Genomic DNA, 26,834 nt, shown 5'->3' with positions numbered 1-26,834 from the left:
AGACATTGACTGCTATCCGACCTGCTATCGAATTGTAGGCGCTCGACTCCGTCGACTTGGCCGGTCAATGGTAGCTGGCGAAGGCAGCGACCGGTACGTTATGCCATCTGTAGCAGGGCAGATCATACGGAGATAACACTACAGCGGATGCTGCAAGAAATTGACTGGCCTCTGCAGACTGGCGCGTCCGTTGGCTGGGCGTAGGTCTTCATAAAGACGGTCTCGTCGTGACAGTGCCGTCTGCAGTCTCCTCGCCAACGCGACGCTTTTTGTTGTTATTATTGCTGCTACTGCTGCTGCTGCTGCTGCTGCCAGTACTTCTATTGGCAACAAAAAGGCAAATAAAACCAGCTCCAACAATAGCCGAACGGCTAAACATCACACCTGCTAATGTTTACTAAACAACAAGTCAGATGCTGTTCGTAGTAAAACAGGCTTGTTCCGTCTTAAATAGTAAAAGCGTCTATCAGGACGCCTCGCAGTAAGTAATATTACAGAACCAGTATCAAAGGGAAGCTAATAAATATAGGGCAGTTAGCAGAAGACTGTAACAGGACAGCCGGCAACCGGCGACCGATCAAGTAGCTCCCTTCTTAGTTGTTCGGCCTGATCCAGGGCAACGGCAGAAAGATGTGAACGGCTTCAAAAACAGTGATGATCCTAACAACTTTTGCTGTTCCATTATATAATAACCTAGCAACAATAACGAATGGTAAAAAGAACGGTTATACAAGTCCCAACGTCAGTAATGTCATAAAATCGCGTTTTGTGAATCGATCTGCCCGTTCAAGGTAACATGTTATTTTAAATGGGTCATTTGTCAGGTCAAGTGGCCACCAGCTTGGCCACGTTGACAGCTCATCTTCTATGGAAACAATCATTCGATAAGGACTGCGGTCAGGACTCAAGACACCGCTTGAGTGGGGTGCCCAAAACATACTTCCTCCTCTTATCACGTTTTCACGTTTGTTCGAAGGCTGCTCCGGGAAATATATATATACATATATATCTATACCGAGTGCAAAAGTCAGGTATGAATCGTTGGTACAGCCCTATAGCACCTGAACGGTCAAGCGGCAATTGGGTATTTCCGTCACGAAAACAAATGCTATTCTTCCCAATGAATGCCGTAGTTTTAACTGGCAAAGATACATTGAAACACACATGTGCATCTCAATCATCATTACTGTGAACATACAATGGCATTTATTAATCCTTAATCACCTCTAATATATGATCGTGCTGTATATGCTGCTATCCACTGGAATAGAACGAGAATCCATGATGTGTAGTATATTGTATTAAGTAAATGTAAAGATAGTCAGGTTATTTTGTTTGGATTTAGCGCCCAAAAATTGTTCTCATTATACTGCTGTATGGGAGCAACCATTCTGTAGAAATTAGATATAAATATTACTCAAGTAAGACCATATCTGCTGTTGATACTCAGCAATAAAAATTTTTCTACACAATAAAATAGGCTTGCAACCCTTGAATTCGATCATTTCATTTGTGGAACACAGACGATATCATAGACGGGCTAAAAACTGAACTTTATAGTAAGTAACTTGTAAACTAGGAGTAGCAGTTACTTCAGCAATGCATAAGGAGGGTCAGTGAACCAGTTCGTAAGCTCAATCTCATAACTTTGCAGATAAATATGTAAAAATTATCACTTTCTAATTAGTATAAACGCTGGAATTTTCTATGGAGTTTATTACCATTAACATGTATGTATGTTTTATGATAAATATATATTGTAAAGAGCCTACGTGAAAATCTATACCAATAAAGTAAATAGATGAAATTAAGTCGAGTTTAGTTGGTCGTTGTCAATTTCTCGAGAGAATAAAAATGTCGTATAACAGTAGGCGCAAACAACCTATTCGGTGTTAGATATGCTGCTATTCAACTTCCTAAACTTCTCGACAGTAACATCCAAGGGGGGGCTTCCTGCAATGCTTAATCAGGTTCGAGATCCTCTCGCCCAGCACCATGAACTGTAACGGCTCTATCTGTCCTGCGTTATGCTAGATAGTTCAATTTTCAACCGTAAGGATAGGTTTTTGAAACGAACCTAAAATTTTTATCCATTTGCAGCATTGCGTCTCGCCGGCCTGAAGCAATCCATTGCGTGTCAGGACGACTTGAACGATACCGACTCCTGGACCTGACGACACCCCATCGAATCACTAGTTCAGTGAAACCGTCCAACCATCAGAGGCAATTACAGCAAATCATTTTTTCTGTGTTTCTTTATTTGTTCAAGCGTGAAATCGTGCTTTAAGTTATTATACTGCAGGCGATAGATAACCACATACACATATACAACCCAGACATTAGCTATAAGCATACGAAAAAAAAACGAATAATCCATCTACGTAATGGTGGACCCATGAAAGAAAGTATGCGATCTATAGAAAAAAAAAAAAAAAAAAAAAAGAATTACCCTTTATAGTTAATTAGAATTATGTGTCTCGGTCGCTCTTTCCCGTTGTTTTTCCTTCACCAGATTTTCTGTTTCCTGTTGCTGTATTTCCCCACTCCACTTTGCCATTATCATATTGTTACTTCTTAGTAGATAACGACCTATACACGCCGCTATCTAGCCGCCGCCGTCGTCGTCGTCGGTCGGTCAGACCGATAGTCGAGTGGATAGAGACCGAAAAGAAAGGTAACGCATAGGTCCGTGATCACCCATTCGACACGCCTAGTGTACTGTACGGAGTTAATGTTCTAATCTGCCGCTAAAATGTAACGAACGTGCGTCAAGCGAGACCGGGCACGCGGTAAAATCAGACAACGAACGCGACAATGACGATGAAGAGGAGGATGCGTCGATTTCATGTCTAATCAGCGGCTCGTTCAGCCGGTATCAGTACATTTTTTTCATTGGACAAAACTCATCATGGGCATTTTCGGATCGGAATTTCGTAGCGGAAGGACAGGGAAACCGACGCATCGTATGGCAATATCTTGATATTCTGTTGTTTTTTTTTCTGGTTTCAACCTCGACTATTCCATCTGTGTGGGCAGGTCTTCGCAATTGCCTTTTCAATTTCTTGTCACAACTTGTCTTTACGAGGAATCAGCCGGGGTGGGTCTGCCTAGACTCATCTGGGGTTTCCCCAACAGACCTATGAGGCGGCGTTGTGATCATACAAGGTGCCCGTTTGTATCCATTAGCCTGAACTTTTTACTTTTTGTAGTCATAGTTTGTGTTATTGATATATATATCTATAGTAATCAGTTTGCTGGTTCTGAGATTTGAATCAGTGGTGGCCGTGTGGCTTTTCTTTCGTATACTAAAAACACGCACGTTTAGTCACGCAGCCTACGCCCCCCTCCTTCCCAGTTCAGTAACCCCTCGGGGTAACGTGGTATCAAGACGCGGGCGCTTGGACAAGTTCGCATTGGCAAAGTTAGATTTTATTTAATGTGGCCATTAAAATTATGAAAATAGAATCAGGTAGCCCACAGCCGATACATAGGCGGTTTCGGTAGCACTTACACTTATATGTATATAGCACATATTGTAGCACGGGTATATAATGACTACTACGATACAAACTCAGCAGAGCCACATAGATGATTATTTTCGGCCAGCATGCGGCGGAGGCACAGTCTATGAATGTTATGCATCACTTCAACATTGTTTCGCGTTGGTAGCTAAAGCTGGATTCGTTTTGCCGAGCAGGAAGTACGAACAATGTTTGGCCATGCTATATTAGCACGCATTTAGATTTCCTACATCAAACTGAAACAAACCACTCAAGTACTCTGTACGCACCGTCTCGTACAAAATATATGAAATATTGCCAGGGATACGCCGGCTTTTTAGACTCAATTCTTCCCACTCGATCATCGTCTGAATACATCTCAATTTTTTAATGCCTAGATTAATGGTATGCTTTTGTAAACCTTCGTTTCTAAGTGACCGCATCACACACTGGCCCAGTGAGTACCCGCCGGCTACCCTAGACATGTCGTGCTAACGAATGTCACGATTATTTAAAGATCGACCCCTATGCACGTACGCACGCACCCAAACAGACAACGTGCTTTTCCTGCTCTTCCATTCGCAGGGGTCTATCAGCGTATACCCACAGGATAGCTGTTACTCCAACTCGTCATGTCCTGGACGCCGTTTTTAAAATCGTTATTCCTTATGGCACGACTGTGGGCAGGTGTAACGTATGAATCGACTCCGACTGTATATTTTACGTACAACATACAGAAAAGTTATCTAAATAGCCCAAAAAAAATAGAAAAGAAAACGTTTATCTAGTTTAAGAGATTATATATGACCATCGAGCACGCGTAGCTCTAAAGCATATTTTCGTTTAAAAAATATGACGAAATGTTCGCTTTAGCCAACAGACCTTACCACTGAAACCGCAAGTTCCCACAGCTATAATGCATTCAAACTAACTACCATACATATATGTTAGTATGCGACAAAACAGGGCAAGTAGCAATAGAAACACTAATGGCGGCTGTATCTGCAGCTATGCTTACCATTTATTTCCCCGGAAATGTACAAATGAGAGGCCGATAAGCAAAGAGATAGACAGATACGGACAGATTAAAAATGGTTTGCTTCCGCCGTTTCTTCTACACATACAGGATTTTGATTATAATCATCATTTTCATTAGCATGACGGTAACCAAAATCATTATCATCAGGTCCCTTGCCGTATTTAGAAGTAGGGGTAGTGGTTGCGGTCGTAATTTTCGTCCAGATTTAGTTTCCATCATTTCATCCAGTCAACCAGTTCCTATGTGAATATGTGCGCACGTACATATACGTGCACAACCACCGTGCATTGTTCATTCATGCGCGCTGCTGCTGTGTTTGCTGTAACCGCGTCGTTGTTATTGTTGGTGTCGTTGCTTCTGTTCGTAATATCCGCTCGTTCATTTACGGCGCGTTGTTGTCATCGTTGCATAGCCGAATGCGCGGACAGGTAAATGGACGGGTCTTAGCAGCGGAGAGGACACGGTAAAAGAACTCCCACACACGTGAGATATTGCCGTTTATTTACTACAATCACAAGTACAGATAGCCGTTACTGCTATCGTCGGCTGTTGATCCGACGTCAATTGAGGTCGTCGTCAAGTAGGAGATCACGCCTGCGCCGTGATCGTGTTTGCGGTAGAGCTGATGTATCACCAGATGTGTGATGGCGCTGTCTGTAAAAGGAAACTCCCACAAATATAGCGGGCCTTAATCGGCTAGAAGCGATGTCGTCATTGCTGTTGTTTTGTCGCCGTCGGCGCTACTTGTCGCGTGTTGGCTACCGCCATTAATGCAGTACATACATACAAGGATCCACATAGAGGAACGGACACTAGCTACAGCAGTAATAGTGGCAAGACACGTAAAGAGGGGACTTTTTTTCTCTGTTATAGAGCCTTACAGTTATGCGTTTTTACATAGCTGCATTAGCGTATAATGCCATCGATATATATAGATCGCCAATATCGTAGCACTTTTACCATGAGCTCGCACCATGACCGTGGTTGAGTCCGAACGATCACTGCGGTATCATGAAGCGGTGAATCAGCTTAGTGTCAACCAAAATTATCGAGGAACGGCGTCTGTCGCTGTTGTTGATCAGTCAATCCGACTGATTTGAAGGGCTTCTTTGCAGTTCGTGGAGGTCGGTTGATCCCGCGTCAGGATAATAATATTCCGACATAACGCGTAAAATCCTTAAAATTTTTAACGTTCTTTTTGCCCAGCTTGAAGGAGAACAAGAGAAGCGATAAAGCTGGAAAAAAGTTTTTTTTGCTGGCTATTTACAGTATTAGCGGGTATCGTAGCGGGAGTCGCAAATCGATATTAGCCTATCGTACATTTACCACACCTAAGACAGCGTAAACTTTTTTGTAGTCGACTGCTTAAATTTCTGTGACGAAATTGGCGCGCTAATCTATTAAATGGCACATTTTTTACTTGGTCTAGATAAGATACAGATATATAGTTTTTTTTCATTGAAATTTACGTTCAGTGATTTGTTAGAAGTAGCCCGTCTATAAAGGTAAAGCGTGTACGATCTGCTGCGATCCGGATTGGCAAACTTTATTTGCTCAGATGGACTGCGAACGGACAACCAGCACTGATGTGGGTGTTATAAAGTGTGACAATATATATTCAGACCTTATTTATCTCGAATCTCGGTTCCGAAGCAAACGAGCGGACACTGACACACTATTGCTTTTTAACGAACCAGTAGATATTTAAAGACGTATACGGTTACCTGACGTAGCTTTGTGAGAGAGATTTGTTCGTGTAGCTTACTACGAAACACTACAAAATGCCGCAGAGAACAATAAAAACAAGAACGCTATGCTGTATACTTAACCCCTAAATTGACCTGAACAACTCGGAACGAAAGATGAAGGTTGATATTGTTATCGAACGTATGCGACGCCTGCTTGATCGTCCGTGTCCGTAGTATCTGAAACCGCGGTCTCCCTATAGCCACGATGGAGGTACCACCCACAAAGCAGTCACCCATCCGAAACAGCAGACGCGAATAGCGAATAGAGCATTCTATTATAGTCACCCATCCCTGTGGCGTGTCGAAAAGCCCCAGCCCGACCATGGTGGCGCCACCTGTCGGCAGTCGGGCTAGCTATGTATAAGGTAGTGGCGCGCAGATATAAATACTACACGAAGAAGTATTAAATAGTGCTTTCCACTCTGATATACACCTGCCACAATCTTTTTCAATATATTATGTTTTCGTAATAATAATAAAAATTTCAAAACTGAGCAAGTTGTCATCGTAGATGATAACATTCTAGTATTACATACACATATTTGATAATTGCCATACTTTTACTTCATTAAGGAAGTTTTTTCTTGTGAGATAAGGTATAAAAATGTGGAAGCAAAGCGATTTAGTTTGTCCTTACTCGTTTCTTTTCTCTTTCCTACAGTTTGAATCCCTTTTAGCTGCATCACATTCAGCGCTTACTAACTTTGACTATGGTAAGTTTTACAAAAAAAAAAAAAAGATTAACTAAAGTTAATGACTTCACTACACAGATAAGTAATAAGAGCTTCGAAATTGGTTACAACACTAACCTGGAAGTGTAGGATAATGGTCCAGATGAGTCCGAGGGTGAGCTTGGGGTTGCCGTCGACGATGTCTTCCGGACGAATGTTTACTGTTTTCACCTAGGGACGTCGTCTATCATGTTATTATTATACCTATGTTTTATTTGGGCAGTTACGTTTATTTAAAGCTTTGGCAAAAGCTACAATGATTTCTTTAAAATAATAATAATCAGTAGAAATAAACAGCTTATTTCGAACGTAACCAGCAACAGCAGCACTAGTACAAGCTAAACAGGTAGTCCAATTCTTGCCACATAAGAAAATGAGAAAAGTTACAGGGGTACTTACATTCTTCGATCGGAGGAAGTTGAGCACCGTCTCGACGTTCTGCAGCTGGTGGAATCGCATCCGGCCTTTTTCGCGCTGGAGGTACTCCCCAGAAAGAACTTCCAGCAGCGAAAGAAGGCTGTGGCCATCTTTCAAATCTTCGAAGAGGTCGTCCACTCGACGACTTGCCTGTGGTCAAGTTACGATTAGAACGAGTTCGTGCATTTACTTCCTATCGTCACCAAACCGTGCTCATGAGTACAATAATTCGTATGCATATATTTTGTATACCATGGATTAGATGCGCTGCGACGAGACATTTGTATATGTTACTCATTACTATTAGTTACTGATATCAGTCAGCAAGCAGTTTAGGCTATACACTGTTCGACATCTCTACAGATACAAGAAATGATCGATTTGAAGCAGTAAATATCTTTCTACAATGCATTCAAATGGTTTATCTTTATATTTGACTATGGGGTTGACGAGAATATATGGTGTTTGTCTGGATTTGTTACACAATACCTTGGTGCAAGTTTTTTTGGCGTTAGCGCGATAAAATAGTGGCTCTGTGGGTATCAGTACCAGCGATTATGTTCATTTGTGCTTTGTTTCTTTCCTTTATTATATTTAAGTGTGTTGATTGCAAATATCGGGCAATGGTGCTGGTCGTGTTTAGGGTTAGGTCGATAATCGATACACAGGTCATATTCAGGTAGCGCTTGGTAACGAATGCGGTGGACCTCAACTACCTTACGCGGTGGCTCTACGTGCTCTCGACGAGTATCACTGACATGGTCTCTAGCACAAGTAGCCAAATCAGTACGAGCCGAATACATATACGGGCACACTGTCCTTGCTGCGGGGAGTAGCGTGACCTGCAGTTACTCCTCCTTTTCAACTTGAAAAAGCAGGCGTTTGGTCTCTAGCAGAAAACAAGTGCGTGGCGAGCATCTTGGACGTGATGGCTCCAATGCTACCATCGTGCCTAGCAGCAGCTGCAAATTAACGGATGGATCAGCAGATCATTGCGTAAAGATACTCAGGCGAGGCGTTGCTAATCGATGCTAGCGATCAGCTATGAGGTGGGCGTGTCGACGCTGTAGCCGAGCTCGAGGGTGGTGAGACCCAGACACAACTGGCCGGGATATGGCTCAGCTTGTCTAGCTTCCAGTTCGCCCACCTCAGCATAGAGGTGCATTTAGGCCGAAGAAGTGGAATAGGTGATGATGCTCTTACTGGTGTTCGTGGTGCAATAACCCTCCTAAAAACTTACGAAACTTTCATCCTTTCGACGCCGACTCTGGGCAGCGGCGTAAGCAGGTGACCATTTAAAGTTGGTTGGTTCGTTTTAGTTTGAGGCCAGGCGCGCCGACGAATGAACCAGCAAAACATTACCACACGAATTTGAGAGACCACGAAACGAAACGATAGAAAATAGCAGGAGCGAATTGTTAAGGGAAGAATGACGAAACGAAGTTGATTGTTTGGGTTGAGTCGAGCATAATTAACCCGCAGGACAACAGTGGTACAATCAGTAAGAAAACGTGATCAGATGAAATCGCATGGTTGGTTTGTCCGGCATCACCTCGAAGTCTCTTCGTGTCCTTCTCCACCTGCTTTGCCTTCAGCACCTTCAGTCCTAAGCATTCAATTGTACCTCTTGTCTACTAATAATAATGTGAATGTGTTGTAAAACTGACGCCCGAGTGTGCGACACGGAGTGAGCACGGATGTCGGACAGTATTACATACTCTAGCACTGATCACGTCGTTAGTACATTTTGCCGATCTGCACCTGATTGATACCTAATAATGAAGATATGAGCGGACTAGAAATACACATGAAAACTCTATGTTTTCTATCCAATGTGTTTGCATGTACAGTTATGGTAAATCGAATATTCCTATAAGTACGCGCACATCGTACGGTTCATACAAAAAGAAAAACATGAACTAGGAAAGCTGAACCAAGTCAAGTAGGAGCAAAAAAGGATGAACCAAGATGCTTAAGCCTTTGGAAATTAACAATGTATTTGCTCTCTAAATGATTTAACCAATGCAAGGAAGATCACATACACGTTCTAAAAAAGAAGCAAATTAAAGATTCAACATTAAGGATAGGCGCCCCATCTGGGTACCAATGAACTATGTTTACTAGACAACTGAATAATGGGAATAAATCAGGAGGGATTTCCAACAACAGCTTGGAAAAGGACTAAGATCCAAATCCAACGAAAGGTAACATCATCCTCTAACGTTTCTCTCCGACCTTATGATAAGTTGTGCCACTCCGCGCCTAGGAAACGAGAAGCAATCGAGAACAATGAAGTAATGACTAGTTGCAGTTTGTTTGAGGTATGGAGATTTGACTGAACAGAAAACAATGAGATAAAATTTTAGGTTAGATTAGAAGTAAAGCTGCTGTTTCCTCAAGCGCGTAGGCGTTAACCCTTAGACTGGATGTTATCCTTGCCTATTAGCGGAACAGTATTAACCAACTTACGGTGGGTGAACAGCAAACATCGCTACACACGTGAAGACAAGTGTACGCCTGAGTATCGAAGATCGTAGGCAGATGACGCGACCATGGATGATCCAAGAAGAACCAATGCAAACGTGGAGCGAATCCAAGGAGACAGATAGAAAAAGATTATAAGGCGAGACAACGATCGCTTAAGAATGGATCAATTCGTTCTGGTTTCTATAGTTCGGTGGCTGAATAGGTCAGACATCGTGTCTGTTTCTGACTAATCAATGAAGGAAGCTTACGAAAGCTTCGTTGGAATTATTAAAGGAAGATGTGCTTTTGTGCTGGCTTTAGGGAAAAAAGTCAGGCTGAAAGATGTAAAACGACGATCCTGCTAATCACATCACAGATTGCCTAATACATCAAAATGGATGCCTAAACGCGATTAATATTTAATAGGACATTCTGTTTAAGAGGCAGCCAAATATCTTCAAGTGATTAGAACGTCAAATATGAGGAATGAGCGGCCATATTCTGGTTGGATAAAAAAGACATTTTTGTATTTATCTGATAGACAAGTGACAGATAGGCTTGTTTCAAACGGCTCAAGGAGACTCGAACTTAACTGTCTAGTCAGGCTGTCCATGTCCGGACAGCCTGACTAGACAGTTAAGTCTTGGTGCATGCTTAAAAATTATAACTTTTCATTCTTTTAGCCCAAGTTGTATCAATTTATGGGTGAATTCAAGAAGATGGTGAGCACTCTGCTGAGTTTGCGCAGTGGAGGTAAGAAGCGCTTATCTTCTGAATATTGTTAGAAGGATTTTGGAAAGCTGACGGCCGCTGTTATTTATTGATCAGTACTACGTACCATCGAAAATCACTACAAAAACAACTCGTTGACAAGGAACTTTCTGTGCATCTACATAACGAGGCTAACCTTGTCAAATAACAAAAAAAAAATTCTAATAAACAATGTAAGAGTTGCCTTTCCAACAAATTTAGAAACAAAGATTCGGCTATGAATTTTGTTTCATACCTAAAATATTGCGTTAAGTAGAAACGGGAAAATCTGCAAGATAAATCGTGAGCGGATCATTAGCCAACGGGAAAAATCGATGACCAATGCTTAATTATGATCGTCAAAACCTACCTGTAGTGCCACCTTTAGATGCTGCTTGCGTAGAATAGAGTGAGTATAGGTTAACAAGCGTCAGTATTAGTCATTTTTATAAAATAATAATTGTGCGAGTAATATTAACAACAAAGATAAGAGTTTGACGAATCTCTATCAGCGTGTTATTTTGCATTGTATCAAAATCAAGTGATGCATTATATGGGTAATAAATAAACTAATATTAAGACAAAGTGCAGTGAGTTTAGTCGTGTTTGAAAAAATGCCTTTAGTAGACAGGTAGACGAAGACACTGCGACGTAAGCGGCCGTTGCCGTTAGCGATCTTGGTGTTCGGCATCATATTTGAAATTTTTTTCTTCTAATGTTTCTTCAACGCTCAGTAAAATGTAGCCTACGCCCTTAGTCAATCTTCGCTAGATTTACATTGGTAGCACCTTCGCCCAACTTCTAAAAAACTCGGAATGGAATATTGCCATGTTGTTTGCCGAAGCACTTTTCCTCGGAACAGAAGGGTTTCACAGTTGAGGTCGAACGAGAACGACGCTCAAGAAACGTAAACAGCATGGCCAGTTATTGTCAACTAACTCTCATTACACCTGTTCAGTGCTCTAAAACTGTAACCGGATGTCCTGTCGCGTGACTGCGTTTAATACAAAGACCGCCACAAACATCCGATCAACAACACTATAGCAACTGTCACGTAATGCCACCATAGTTACTGCTGGGTTTTGACGTTATCAATTATACCTGTTGCTCATCTTGTGTTCGAAGTCAACGCTCCGCTCGGAATCTTTTTTAGGCTTTATATGTGAGTAAATCTTAAGAAGGCTGCTTGACTGCCCGAATGGAAATTAGTCTGAGATAAGACGTTCCTATCGAAAACAAGAGACACGATACGAAGATTCAGGGTGTTTGATAACGAGTTTTAGAAGCACTATTAATTAAAGTAATGATAGCAAAGTAAAGGACTGGGTGAGCGAAGCTAAGAAACTTGCAGCTGTTAAGCTCACCGTGGGTCTCATGTATAGGATAATAAATGATGTTGTTTTGTAGTGAAAGTTTTCACATTGTAAATGTACACTGTCCACTTATACTGTAGCACAAACTACAAGGAGGTCATTTAGTGGAACTGAACGTTCGAAATGCTACATTTGGCCAAGCGATTCCTGAGACGCTAGCGGCATATCAATGTAGATGTTTCGTTGCTGATTTCAGTGATTAAATTTCGGTATCTCCTGTAGGCCGCTGAAGAAGAAGAAGAAGCGAGCAATTATAAATATTGTTTTTGGTTCTTAATTGGCGAAAATAGCCAATTGTTCATAGAATTTGATCGGATCGCTTAAAGAAGCTATTTGTTATTAACATGCGTTTACAGTAGGGTTTCTTTGACAAATATCAAACCCGCACTCATCAAAGGTGAATCTTATTAAAATGTTTACAATTGCGTCATATCCGCCAGAAAGACTTGGGTAGGCGGAAGCTTTCATAGGAGGCGGTCGCGAACAGCTACGAATGCCCCTTAAAAACGACGTTCTCCGTGACTTGGATTTCCATATCAATAATGAAATTGTATGTACAGAAACAGAGCCGATTTGAGCCATAAACGAACGCTGTGAACAATTGATTTAGAGCTTATCCAACTCAAGAGAGGATAACTTCCAGTATTTGTTTAAATGAAATCTAGTGCACGGGAAATACGTTAAACTGGGGCAAACAAGTCGATTTTGCAGCAGGGGACATTTAGCAAAGCCTCGAACCGGTTCTTAGGGATGAACTAATCTGGTAATCGACAATAATGCTTAGAAACAGAACGGGTCCTACAAAACTGAACAAAAAAAGAAGTACTAAAGCTATTCTGTCAAATTGAAATAGTTACGTGACCATCAAGATTTTGATTTGATCAAGATTGAGGTCTATGATAATTTTCACTCTGTTAAAAACTTTAACTGTTCCACTGCGAGGCGTCCCAGTACTCCCTTACCACTGAAACCGCAAATAAAGTTTCGTCTTCCTAGCGGTTTTAATCAAGCTGTTTCCGTAAAAGACAATAAGCTTAAATCAAGAATCACGCTGGCTTTTATAGTTACTATAGTTATAGGAGGGGGGCAAGAGGCGTCGCCAGGTGCGATGTGTAATCTAAGGTGAAACGAGGTGAACGTTCGGGAACAATACGTATAATATTCGGCGTAAGGACTAACCCGATGTCGGCCACGACAAAAATTGACAGATCAAGCAGCGCGCGCTGACACGCCACATCGGCCACCATCACAACGATAGCGCCATCAATAGCAAGTGCACTATGTATAGACAGATGGACATTGGAATATCATGGCAGGCTTCATTTCCCCATTCGTGACTGAAGTAGCAAGTGAATAGCTCTCATCAACAGTACGAAGTGCTGCTAGTGAGAACGACTACTAAAGCTGCATTGCCGAGTACTACGAACTGACCCGGATACAAAGTTCCTTCCGGCTGTTTCCAGTCGTGTATATCATCTCCTAGCTTTGACTCGTCAATTGTACGACGTCTTCAATGCTGTTACGACGCGTTCCGGCCACCTAGCCTTTCGACGATTTGCCAATTGTGCAGTGGTCGTCACCACAACAGTGGAGAACAAGCGTTCCTGACTTACTAGCCAGCAGACGCGCAGTCCCATTGCAAGTGGCGGGCCAAAGTGAAAGATACCATATTATGCTGTCACCTTGAAGAGTGCGTGCTTCGTGCGACAACGAACACATTGCGGATGTCGTCACATACAGCATAGGGCAAATAATGGTTGTTTCAAACACTACCGCCCCCTGCCTTATAAGGCCGTCACTCTTTTTTCCAGAAGAAGTACGACAACATCATTGGCAGCAAAAACAGGCATGAATAGAACATCTATGTACACACCTGTGCCGGCAAATGGGGCATATAACATAACATAGCATCATTTAAATGGGGCAGGGGGGTTTGATATTCCTCTTTTGGCTTCAGCACCGTTTATAATATGACAGTTAGTTTAGTATCATTACGATTATTGTTTTGGCATATATGACAGGTGATTGTCTACCTAACCATATCTTAATCACTTGAAATTTCTGATATTTACTTTTTATGTCGCGCCGAAATTCTAAAAATGCTCTGAAGCCCATTTAGGAATCGGGTCAAAATGTAGAATTCTTTGCTCTTGGAAATATATTGTTTCATGCTTGACTACATAGAACACATGATTCAAAGCGACTACATCTTGGAGAGCTGCAACACGTGTTGCGAACAGGGCATGGCACACATATATGTACAAACGAATTTTTCTATTTAATTAGATAATACTGAGAGATACGCCACCATCGAAACGTTACAGCTTCACCATTGTCGTCGTCTAAACGATTGCGTTATTTAATGATACATTTCAAATCATTACCCTACATTTCCTATAATAGCTCCCGGTAGCAGTAAATAGTTATTATAAGTGAACAGTAGCAGGAAAATGAATACCGGTAGACATTCGCAAGTAATTAAATCTACTACTAGTGTGAACCGGCTGTCTGGCTGGCTAGACATGTAAATGTACCTTCCGTACTAAACCTGTTTCTGCTACGTCCTACGGTCGCGGAGCTCAACTAGATTCTGTGTTTTCGATTTCATAGCCAGAAGGCAATTGCTGATGCTCTCAAAGTGTATTTGATAACTGAATGGATTTTCTGTTGTCGGCCAAAAAGGCAAGCACACATTACGACGACGTTCTGTCCTCCTTTGGCGTCGATAAAAATGTGATATTCTTGTCCTAGAAAAGTGGAGAGCCATACTACGATGCGTGCGCCGACGTTCGTGTCGCGTAAAACAAAAATCTCGGATGATATCCGACAAAAATATTGGCCTAAGCCAACTAGCCAAATATCAGCAGCGGCTTAATTGCCCTTGTTATGTATCAACAGTCTCCCTCTTCTTAATTATTCTGTGCTTGAATGTCAATCTATACGCGGAAGCTTTAACAGGACAAACGAAATCCCCTTGCGATGAACAAGTTGCCACCCCGAGAAAAGCTTCCAGAGTCGAACGACTATATCATAAAGTTTATCTCTCAACATTTATTATCATGGACCATGAAAAATTCCTTTGGCTTCTTTGCCTTTGCTAATGTTTCTGTTAGGAAGTTTTCGGATGCAGGCGAGCAGTGAAAAAAGATCAGATCGGAACGATCATTCCCACTATTTTTAGCGACCGCAGAAGCAGGCATTTTTCGTACTTTGCGATCTCTACCTATTGGTAAGTCAGATCTCTTTGAGGAAATGCTTAATCGCAGCGATTATTACTTCACAGATACTAGTTAACGGATACAGATCCGAATTTCAATAGATTATCGCATACATGTGTTAAAGTTTGTGGTGTTTTTTGGTTTCAACAGCTCCCAACGTGATAGGTTTAATGAGAGCATTACGAAGCCGTAACTGGGCGTATAAAGTAATACGGCCTGGATAAACGTGCACGGAAAACTAAAAATGTAAGGATACGGACAATTCGTATTTAAAGGTTTAAAGGAGTTGTCCGCAAACGTGTCCACATCATGATGTACACCCTTCATTGATGCCACATGTTGTGATTGAGATGATGATCTCAGCATGGAAATTGTGGCGATCACGGGGTGCGAGAAATTGAATCTATGATGGGGTGGCGGATCTCTGCCAGCGCAGCGAGAACCTGCATAAACAACTGTTTATGCAGGCCAACTAATATCCGTACACTGGTGAAGTAATATAGAAACATGAACAAGTCATGTCCCAGGCAATGCCCGTGTTCTTGCTTCGTGTTTCTAGAAGGACCAACGAACTCGATGATGCAAGGTTGCGAATAAGGTTAACTGACTCATAGTTATATATGTTAAAGACCAAGTGTTATATTATAATAAATTTGAATGATCGCGTATTGTTGCTAGGCCGATCGATTAGGCCTATAGGTTTTGGCCGACTATAGAATTTAGTTGCTCAGTTGATGAAGATCACGGATATAGTATTTTAACCGAACTCTGCTCCACTTATCCTGTCATTGTGACTCAATTGGCTACTCTCAAGGATGAAAGGTACTGGAAGCTGTTCTAAGTGAGACCTTGTTAGTTTTCGCGATAATTAACTTTAAATTTTTTTTTCGAATGAAATCTTTTGTCAGAGTTCAACAGAGTAACATAAGCGCCGGCAATTATAATCGTTTTTACACAGCTTAAGCAATACGCAGTTTATTCTAGGGCAGTTGACAAGACAATACGACATTAGTCCCTGTTGGGTGCGTAAAAACCGCATATTTCGCTATAAATCATCTTGCATCCATGTACCATAAGAATCCGTTCAAAGACACTACGGATCCGTACTACTATCGCTCGCGTAAAAACAATTTCTCATTGGCTTTCGTCAAAACAACACATTTAACGTACGCGAAAAGGCGTCACTTAGGGGCAGCGGGACACGACCTGGTAGAGGCTACCAAAGCGTTTGCTAAATCGATGTTCCCTGTTTCAATATAAATGGAATGTTTGTATTTATATAGGCGCATATTATGTCAATGTAAAAAACCCAATCCCAGGTAATGCACATACCGGATCAAAAAACGATTCGTCATCCATCTGTGTTTTTGTGTAGGTTATAGCTGATCTGGCTAATGATATTTACCAATGTCGTCAAACCACTCAGTGCATACAAGTGTGAATATATAAATGTAATCTAAACGCCTCTGTAACTTGTCCACGCTGTGCTTCTATGTAAAATACTGTTTTCTTAAGTTTCTTTAGTCAAAAAATTTACATTGTAATTCAATCAATATTGAGACACAAACACTTCCTTGATTTTATAATATTTCATGCTTTTGCGTAACGCTCACCTTGGCAAGATGCTTGTTGACCCATTTCGTGAACGTCTTCTTCTGAATTGCATCTCTTTCATCTGAAAATCGGCAAACGTATTTATTGTTAGAGATCCGTAATCGTTAAATTCGAGATTAGACCGACCGAATGATCGCACAGTTTTAAAAAAAAACAGTCGTTTTTTCTGTCCCTGTTTGGCCCGTGCTACATCGGACTGCTTGATAAATCAACTCGGATAGACGTAATGTAACTCATCTCGGACACAGACATCGCTTTACGTTACAGTGAAGCCTATCAAATACATCGGCTAATCACAACTCACAGATGCGCTTCGAAAACGTTTGGATTTTTACAATATTCGGTTTATCCTCCCAGACCTGCTCACTGTAAATAACACTTATGTTCGCATTAACCCCGAACAAACAAATACCGCTAAAAAAATACAAGCGTTTCCCTATGTAACGAACATCATTCTAAGAAATCATGTTTCGTTATCAATGAGCACAGAAAGTGGTGACGAACCCGTAATCCCGCGTTCCTGCGTGACGAAGGGCCCTTTATCGACCGAACCCAGACGTAGATTTAAGACAGATTCAACGAGCTCACTTGAAGTTAACAGTCCACTTGTTGAGGCCACTTCAGGCGATTTAAGTTTACTGTCACCAATCGATTCTCGCGCCAATAAAGGGGCATCCTGTGGTTTTAGTTTCACACCACCTTCAGAAGAACCGTGCTCAAAACACTCCTGGCATGGTTGTTCTTGGATCTGCTGTTGCGCGCCATTTGCCTCTATTTGAGTACTAGCTGAAGTGTCTTGTTTTTTCAATTTGATTTTTCTTTTTAACACAAGCGTCCATCCACAGTATCCGCTAGTTTTACTGCCGTCATCCAATGCGTGTTTACCATTCTTAACATTAGCAGACATCTGTTTCGGCGCAGGATTTTCTCGCATTCGGCGCTTTTTCGACCTGCTAACTCTTTTAGCCGGTAGAAAGACATTAGCAGGCGGCTGCACCTCGATTCCGCAGCGTACACTATTATCTCCTACTGAATTGGCCGCCGCCTGCTGTTGCAGCAGTGCGTCTACTGTTCTTGCAGTGCTAATCATAATTCGATCGCCTACACGGGCGGATAGATCTTGGCCAGCGAGTTCGCGTCTACGATGACGCTGGCAACATAGTTTCCAGAGAATTAAAAGCAACAGGTTACACAAACACAACACGATCAGCTTTGTCAACAATAGATCTATCCGAAACGGACATAGGCTATCCAGACTGGGATCGTCCGGGGGACGGCGCGGCGCGAAGATCATCTTTTCTATACCATCAACCTTCATGTTTTCGTTATGTCCGTTCCTCAAAAACGTAAATCCTGTAAGTGCATAGCGCACCAGGTGGTTGTTCCAGAATGGCATCGGCTAATCACTTACAGTATTACGCATTTCCCAATAACAGCTGCGATGACGCCGCACCCTTACACCTTATTCAGCGTTCGAGCGTTTGCACTAACAAACACACACGCATAGCTCAACTTGTAAGTTAGACAGCTTTCCTAACTTAGCAATAATTCTATCTCTCCATTAACGCATCGAACGTTGCAACATAAACACAAGTTCCAACTAGATTAGATCAAGTTTTTGCCTGTTCATCACAACCTAGGTTAACATTGAACCTTTCTAGCCGACAAGACGGTCGTCCACTACGATTATCTTTGTCCTGCTACTCATTAAGAAACGATCCACGTGCGTCAGCGTTCGTCGGACTTGAATCTATCTACGGAGTATGGTTTTCCTTCGTTCACTAGTTTTATTGGCACGAAGAAAGCTCGCAGTAAGTAGCCAGGTGTAAAGGCTATGCAGGTAGCGATCCAATAAAAACGGCAGCGATCGACGACAGCGCAACTATATCACAGAGTATTTACGTCGACCCAGTCAAGACGTTATTAAGCTCTACTGAGCACTACTGCCACGATATTCCATAGCGGGCGGTCCATATCGGCAGCAGGAAAAATCGACAAAACAGGGTTGCAGCAGTACCAGTTGGAGGAAACAAGAGGAGATGGAGAGCAATACGTAGCAGCTAAGGTTGGCTAGTGAACTTGATAAGATTCCCCTCTAGGTTTCCGTTACTCCGAGCAATGGCTGTTGGCCATAAGCGCAGAAATTGGTGAAACAGGCGACGGTGATCACAGGCAATGGCGATATTTGTCCGGCACCGGAAGACATAGTGGCTATAACGTATTTCTTGCCGTGTATAGCAGTTACCGTCTCCAGGTGTCGAATCATTAGCTGGCCGACCGCCTAACAGCGACGTCAATACTCAGTTGACACTTGACAGCTAAATGGTAAGCGTGCGATGTTTGCGTTCGTTACTGCTGCTGCCGTCGATTTCAGTGAATGGTAATAGTTTTTTTTTCTAATATTGCTCTGCCAACTATACGTGGGCGAACGCTAATAGATGGTCTCTTCAGTGGAAAAATATCACATTAGTTATAAAAGAAACGATTAAAGCGAGCGCACGAGACCTATAAGTGACCCGACAAAAGAACTGCATCCATCACACGGTGTTCCTCGTAGTAAAAGATGGATGTTTTAACTTCATCGATGGATGCTACTCCTTGAAAAGCAGTAAAGCCACATAAAACTGCACCTATACAAGGCTGATTCCTGTTATGCTGCAAACTTACTGCGATCGTTGAATGAACAGTAGCATTTCCAACAATAACTGCCACTGCGATACTTCAGTGAAAGATTTAGATATTTAAACGAGCCTCTCTCAAAGGAACTATCTGCCACTGGGGTCGCTCGGGCAACATCGTCGCGTCGAGAAGGCAAAATGAATAAGGTCAGTAAAAGCGTGTAGGTGATTTCGGCCCTATCCAGAAGCTTCGTGGATGGACCTTGGGTCAGGCAGCAGGCGACCGGCCTTGACGACGTCGTGAGGCTCAGCCGTCCGCCGTTTAGCCCAAAATGGCAGAACTAACAAAATTAAGTGGATGTCTATTAGCAGTGAGCGCGCTAATTAGACAGGAGTGATTATGCCAGTGGTTCCAATGACGTTGGCATCGCTAGTGACAGCAGTAATGACATATTACGTAGAAAAAAAGCCAGAAAAAGAATGAACGTAATACAAGTGGAATCAGAGCCGATCAAAAATTACCACAGGCCAACAATACATATTACACGACTTGTATAAATAGATGAAGTAAGGAATCTGCGCCACCTCACGGCGTGTAAAAGGGTTTGAAGCTGAAGATGGAAACACTCCTCTTTTTCGCACTATTGACGATAGTTAAAGTTGCTGACAATGGCAATTTAGAGTTTATCCGCTCGGTGATGTTGAGTACGTTACATTCTCTATCACTTGATGGCGAATTACCATTCATTGTGAAGACTAATGGAAAAGTCTGATGTAAATGCGTTAAGTAAGCAGGGGGAGAAATAAGTGAGTCCCGTAACGGAGCTTGTTTTATAGGTAAACTTTGAAAAAAAAAAGGGAAAACCTAACACAGGAGGGTATTCTTGTTGTATCTTGTATTTGGACGCATTTAAATCTCGAATGGCGGAGATAATTGACATGGTACTGTGATTTGTAGAGTATGCACCATATGCTTCATCACATTAAACGCCGAATAAAGGGCAAGAGATCGTATGGGCAAAAAAAAAAACACTGGGAAATCTGGTAAGAACAATACCGTATAACATAATAGATATGAAAAGTAAATGTTCACAGTTAACACAGCTGTCTGTAAATTTTCTATTATAAGCCTTACGTCATCTACAATAAATGCACCAGAAAGTATGAGTAAAAAACGTACAGCTATCGCTTTGTTCCTATACATACATCATAGGTGGCAGTACTTGGTTTTTGTACGAGTACCTCTAACAGAAATGACTCTTCTTTAATATTTGACATAAGCGTCTATTCGTTGCTGTGGTGATACGCGGTCTTTGCTTATATATATTCTCGTTGATTTATTATTATATATATATATATATATATAATAATAATAATAAATCAACGAGAATAACGTGGCGGAAGCCCGGCAGCTTGTTTTGTCCTTACGAATGAGCGTGCGTGCATATGTATGTAATTCTGTGACGGATATATATATACATATATATATATATATATATATATGTATATATATATTATTTAGCGTTCATTTCTCGTGAAAATCGTGAAGTTTCGCGCTGCTACCGAACGGCAGGCCTGAAAAGGGTCGTTCCACGGCGATTAGGCGGTGTCTATCCGCTTATTAGCCAGTAAGCCAACCAGCGAGCCTTACCCATCGGCCAGACAAAATAATAACTCAGGAACAATAGCCAGCGTAGCAGTGCCAGTAGTAGTACTAGAAGAGACGATGGTACTGGATCTCTAGCGCTCAAAATTTAAATGCGTCCAAGTGCAAGATACATCGTCAGACAGATACCGTTTTTTTTCAAAGTTTGCCTATCCGCTTAATTAAGGCATTGACATCTGATTGTTCCCTTAGTTTTCCCAATGAATGGTAATTAGCCGTCAACTGACAGCGTGGAAATGATGGTAATCGCGTAAGGAGCGTACGGTAGGCCTAATACCTATGGCTCCGTGGTCGCCGCGAGGGCGGCAGCGGTTTTGGCTGCCTCCATGTTCCCTCCGCTATACGTACTCGAGAGACATGTGTTGATCTGGTTCCTTCAAATTGCTTTCGACGTCCCCCATCCAGATACCATCTTAAATGTTGTGTTCATTCAAAGTGCTATATTTTTTTCAAAAATCTATTTTCTACTATGATGATTCATTATTTCTCTTGTATGCTTAGCAGGGCGCATTTTCTTGTTCATAATGTTTACGTGACTATAAAAAGAAAAAAAAAACTGAAGTACCGATAAGCAGGCGTATAAAATAGATACACCGAAGAGTTTGTTGTTTCTAGTCGCTCTAACTACAGAAAAAAAATTGACACTCTGATTTTTGCCTCTGGTGAGTTATCGTTACAGGGTATACTAATTTTTTATATACTGGAATGGTAGTAAGCACGTAACGTCGATGAGGTCGTTAAGTCAGCATCAACAAATACAGCCCTACTACTTAGTAATATTACACAATAACGATCTGCGTTTATTTCTGTATGTTATTAAAAAAGCATACATTAGAGCCGTAGAGTTGACCAACAACTTTTATAGAGAATTATGCGTAGCAAATCACCAGAGTGGTAACGAAACGCCAATCGTATCATCAGTACTAGTAAACTGTACCCAACAGCTCAATATCGGTGACGCCAATTTGAGGTGAAAATGGCGAGGCATAAATTTACCTCATGTTTGTATATTTACAGCGACGGCTGTCGGATGCGATCACGAGGGCAATCCTTTCGACTGTTACAAGCGCCATGCCCTGTAAACGAGTCACCCGTAAAAGGTTTCTTTCTTCGACGACTATACATATACACAAAGAAAATATACGATACCAGGACACCATCAGACGGGCCATCTATAAAACCATCCTTTTTTTTCCTGCATGTTTCAAGAACGAAGCAAAGCGGCCTGATTGAATGCAGAATGATGGATTTGCTACCAATACCACATAAGGACCTTTACGGTGATACTGTTGCTTCGGTTCTTGATGCTTTCGATGCTAAAGCTTCATTGGATGGCCGCTGCGGATGCCATGAGCCCAGCAAACGACAACAGTTGCCACCAGCGTCTCTTGATGTGCACCAATGAATCATCTACTAAATATATCGACTTCAGAATGCGCATGAGCTAGCCGCAACGCTAACGGGCACTCTAATGGGACTTCCTTGTTAATCTCGATCTTTCTCTACTTCAGTCTCGACAATGTGAATCGAACAGGCTCGTCGACCGCTGTTTTCAGATCGGCTAATTGGCCAAACTGGGTCTCATTAGAGACACACAGAGAAACAGATCTGGGGCTGTCAAAATGTCGCTTCTAGTAAAACTTGGCCGAACTGAGCTCTTCCGAAGAACTTCAGGGCAGTTATAAAGGCGAAACTATGCTAAAGATCGAATAGCCTACCTGTGCTAATAGCAATAACCCATATTTTTAAGTTTTCCTTTCCGGGAGACCTTCTTTGGGTCGAATATCTCAAAGTGACCTATTGTTGTACGAACACGCGATAGGAACAGGGTTTGACGAGCACCCTACGATGAGGCCTTAGCGTCAAATAAGCTTTGAACGTCTTTCGCAAGTCATACATTGTAGATGGACAGCATACAGCTTGGTAACACGGATGCATATATTTGAATATCGTATATATATATATATATATATATATGCTTTTTGTAAGATGCGCACTTCTCAAGAACCGCATTAAAATGTATTGAATCATGCTTATGCTCACATACTGTGCTTAGATTACAATAAGCAACACTCTGACAAAATACAAGACTACGCAGTATTGCTACGAAATGGCACAGTAGATCGCTAGACAAACAGACGGTCAAAGAAATTAACAAAACAGTAAAACATTTTTCGCGTAAAAGTTTTCCTTTAGTAGAATCGCGACATATTTAAAATAAATTCGTTAGCAAGCTAACTAAACAGCGGATAAAGCATAGAGCATCAGGACACTTCGACAACGAGCGACATGTGGGGCATGTCCCGGGACTGGCCCTGCTTTAGCCGTACTTAGGAGAATTCGAGCAGAAAATAAATCAACTCTATACCTCGTTATTTAATGGGAAACCAATCTCATATCCTCCCCTTACAATTTACAAGTGACAGGAAGTATTTTGAAACGCATTGAGATCGTACGCTTTATTATGAGCTCTATGTCGAATGCGAACGCCACCCACTGACTGTGAAGTTGGCACGGGAGGTAGATAGCCGTCAGTAGCTTCAGAAAATAGCTGTTGTTTTTAACCTCTACAACAGCTAGCAATATATATATATAGATCAGGTAGATATGTGTGGACGTGCGTCTGGCCAGACACATGCTGGAGAACAATCGTTAAGTTTTTACGTGTTCATGGGCTAACAGATCGACGCTGACGCGGTCGACGCAGCTTTCGCTGGAACAGACGGATTCAAATTATTGAACAAACAGGACCGCGATCGATAAGGGCAATAAGAAAATCAGTGTGAGTATAGAAATAAGCACAACATACCTGTGAGACTGCAACAGATGACTAGTTTGCTATAAGAAACGAATTGTGTCCTTTATCCTGACAGTATGATGCGTTAGTTTAACCACTTGTCAGATTCAATTTGGCTTTCCCAGCCAGCCCTGATTGTGGATACAAATTCTATGACCGTCACGAAGAACTATTGCATTGTATATATAGAACGTACCTGCACTTGAAAGCCTCTAGTCAACAACACAGAATCACCGGCAGAAAGGCAACTTATACCATCGATTTAGGCAAACTGAAACCATATGGTGGCATTTTCCTACAGTGAACGTCAATGGCCAATGATGCGATCTGATCAGCTGCTCGTGTGGGCCTCTACATTACGACGCCACTGCACGCCCTTCTATTACACAGGATCGCAGAATAATGGGCATCAGAGATCAAAAGAGAAAACGCAGAACTTCTTAGCTCTGCGCTGCAGTGCAGCTGCAGTTGGGATAATAGGATTAAGGGCAAAACAAACACGGTCAGGAGTTTAGTCCATTCACAAGCCAATCATCAGATAAGTTAATAAAACTAAAATCACACTACCTTGGTCCCAGTTGACAGTGATTAATGATTATATATAACTTACCGACTCTACTGTACTATTGATCGTTACATGGCATGGAATATCTGAACCATTACGTTAATTAGCTATTGAAGACGGATGGCAGTCCTGGATCGGAACGTCGCCGCATATTATACTGATATACAAGCCGGTAAAAATGTAACGTAAGCCAGATAGATAAATTAGCACATATGGTTGTATAATACTTACTCTAAGGCTGCATATTATTACTTGGACCATATTAAACAAGAGGGTAATTTGCCTCAGTCAATGATAATGAAAATCCATGCTCAGTTCATCAAAGTACTGCTATCTCAATCCTATCTGTCCGATCGGGCAATTTGCGAGCAAAATCAAGCATCGCTAAGGTGATAGAATGACTGACAAATCACTATAGACCGCCGGTAGCAGAAACTCCTACGATAACAATCTAGCAACAACATGCTTTTCAAACTTCCGTTGAATGGTTCGGAACTGTTGAAGTAACTGCGATACCAACATAAAAACATTTCAATCGAATCCCCCCAGATCTACAAGTGCAAGATCTGTGAAAGCAGTCGGTGATCATGCGACCCATTCACCACCGGCAGAATGGAAACAACGTAGACGTTCGCTATATGTACGCATCATGGAGTGTGAGCTTGCTCATGTTGATATCTATACATGGGCATCGAGATCGGTTTGTCAGTGCAGGAGTCGCACACCAGCAGGACCGGAATGATGTCGCCAATACCATTCCTGTTATGCCGTCCTACTTAGTCGAACAGATAGCCTTGTCAAAACTGTCCGACAAAAGCTGTCCTACGGCATAATTCCAACGTCCGCAACGAAGGTAGGAATCGGTCACGCCCTAACGGTTAGCTCAATCAAGAAACGCCAGACTCATTTGTGAAATCATCCTATGATGCGGTCAGTTTACCGAAAGTCGTTTAGCGACTCGGTATTAAACGAGAGCATGTTGACTCTTCGACTATCTCTCAACTGAAAACAGACTCGAGCAATTTTGTTGGCTATTTAAATAATAGAAATGCCGTGACGACAATCAAAGTAAACGTCACCGCGTAGCGAAACTTCCCGAGAAGCTTGCTTCCTTTAGTATATAACTGAACTACACTGTGGGTTATTACCTCCCCAAAACACCCAGGCCAGTATATGTGTGCTCGAATGGGCCGTACATCAATGTCGCCTTATCGAAGGGCCTTTATTCATCTGTTTCATTGTTATCGCAGTCGCTGTTTTCGCTTGTCTCTGCGTGAGTGCATTACGCAAATTTGTGCCGACACATTTCTCATGTTTAGAGTAGCTCAAGCTACAAAGTCTTATGGATTGACTATTCGGAGAGGGAAAGAAGTGACACTGGGCAGATAAAAATTTTGTCTTAGTTGTACCGCTGGTCACGGGATTGCGAGATGAGACGCAGGCCAAAACCATAACAAAAGACTAGCCATAATAATAAGCCACTAATAAATACTCATTGAACTAGGCCGTATGGATAAAAATGTAGCGAGAAGCTAAAAAAAAACCCTTCGAGGCGCTTCGAAGACGGTTCGAAGCAAACCGTCATCACTCTTATTAACGCAGTGGCGGCTTCATCTTGTAGCAGGTTTTTGCTATCTGTTCTAGGCCGCAATAACTATTACTCACTGCCACCACGGTCGTGGAAACAGACGAGACAGATACCGACGCTCAGTCTCCACGATCAGAAGCATTACGCAGCTTCATTAGTTTCAACTGTAGTAATCATTCATCTTAATCTAGCGTATCAGAATCCCGTCTTTGCTCAAGAAAGTTAATATGTGCGTTATTGTGTTAGACGCAGGAATTGTTGAAAGATTATGTTGCGACAAAGAAAACAAACGTAACTTTGATCGTGCACTTCTTGAACCCATAAGCAAAGCCACGACCCGTTTTTAGAGCTACAGTATCCGATTCTTTCGGAGTTCGTCTAGATATGCACGCTTCAACCTGGGCTAGTCGAATGCTAGGTTTGTGCAACATCAAGCATAGCAAACTCCCAGTAACTTATTTTGTACGTGAGGTAAGTTTACTTGACAATTCACCTGCGCTTACCTTGATACGCAGTGTATCTGCACCTGCGCTACCTGCTGCTCTGTTGTCCTTCAACAACTGTTGGACTAACCGGATCAATTTCGTACCTGGTGGTACTCCTGGTTATTTAAAATCGCTTCTAGTTGATGGAAGTTATTATCATCTGATAGCATCAAACAAACGTTACCCAGTGAGTTGCTACTTGTATGAAGCTACATTATTCAGATACGGTGTTACAGCATCCTGTCAGGATAGCGGTACA

The 26,834-nt window shown here is 42.0% G+C and overlaps 1 protein-coding gene across 2 annotated transcripts in view; it reads right to left on the bottom strand.

Annotated features, from left to right (window-relative positions):
* LOC111258960 (uncharacterized) overlaps positions 1-26,834 on the bottom strand; it is a gene marked incomplete at its 3' end in the record, with an annotated part of 98,719 nt that overhangs the window by 42,025 nt on the left and 29,860 nt on the right. The window contains 4 exon segments of one of the 2 annotated variants that reach the window (XM_022830575.2): positions 7,097-7,189; positions 7,418-7,585; positions 16,856-16,917; positions 17,361-18,259. In XM_022830575.2, the coding sequence (XP_022686310.2) occupies positions 7,097-7,189; positions 7,418-7,585; positions 16,856-16,917; positions 17,361-18,252 (1,215 nt within the window). 2 annotated transcript variants of the gene reach the window in all.

Source organism: Varroa jacobsoni, unplaced genomic scaffold (genome assembly GCF_002532875.2).
Source record: "Varroa jacobsoni isolate VJ856 unplaced genomic scaffold, vjacob_1.0 scaffold_280, whole genome shotgun sequence".
Taxonomy (NCBI): Eukaryota; Metazoa; Arthropoda; class Arachnida; order Mesostigmata; family Varroidae; genus Varroa; species Varroa jacobsoni.
This window is presented reverse-complemented; position numbering and strand designations above follow the sequence as displayed.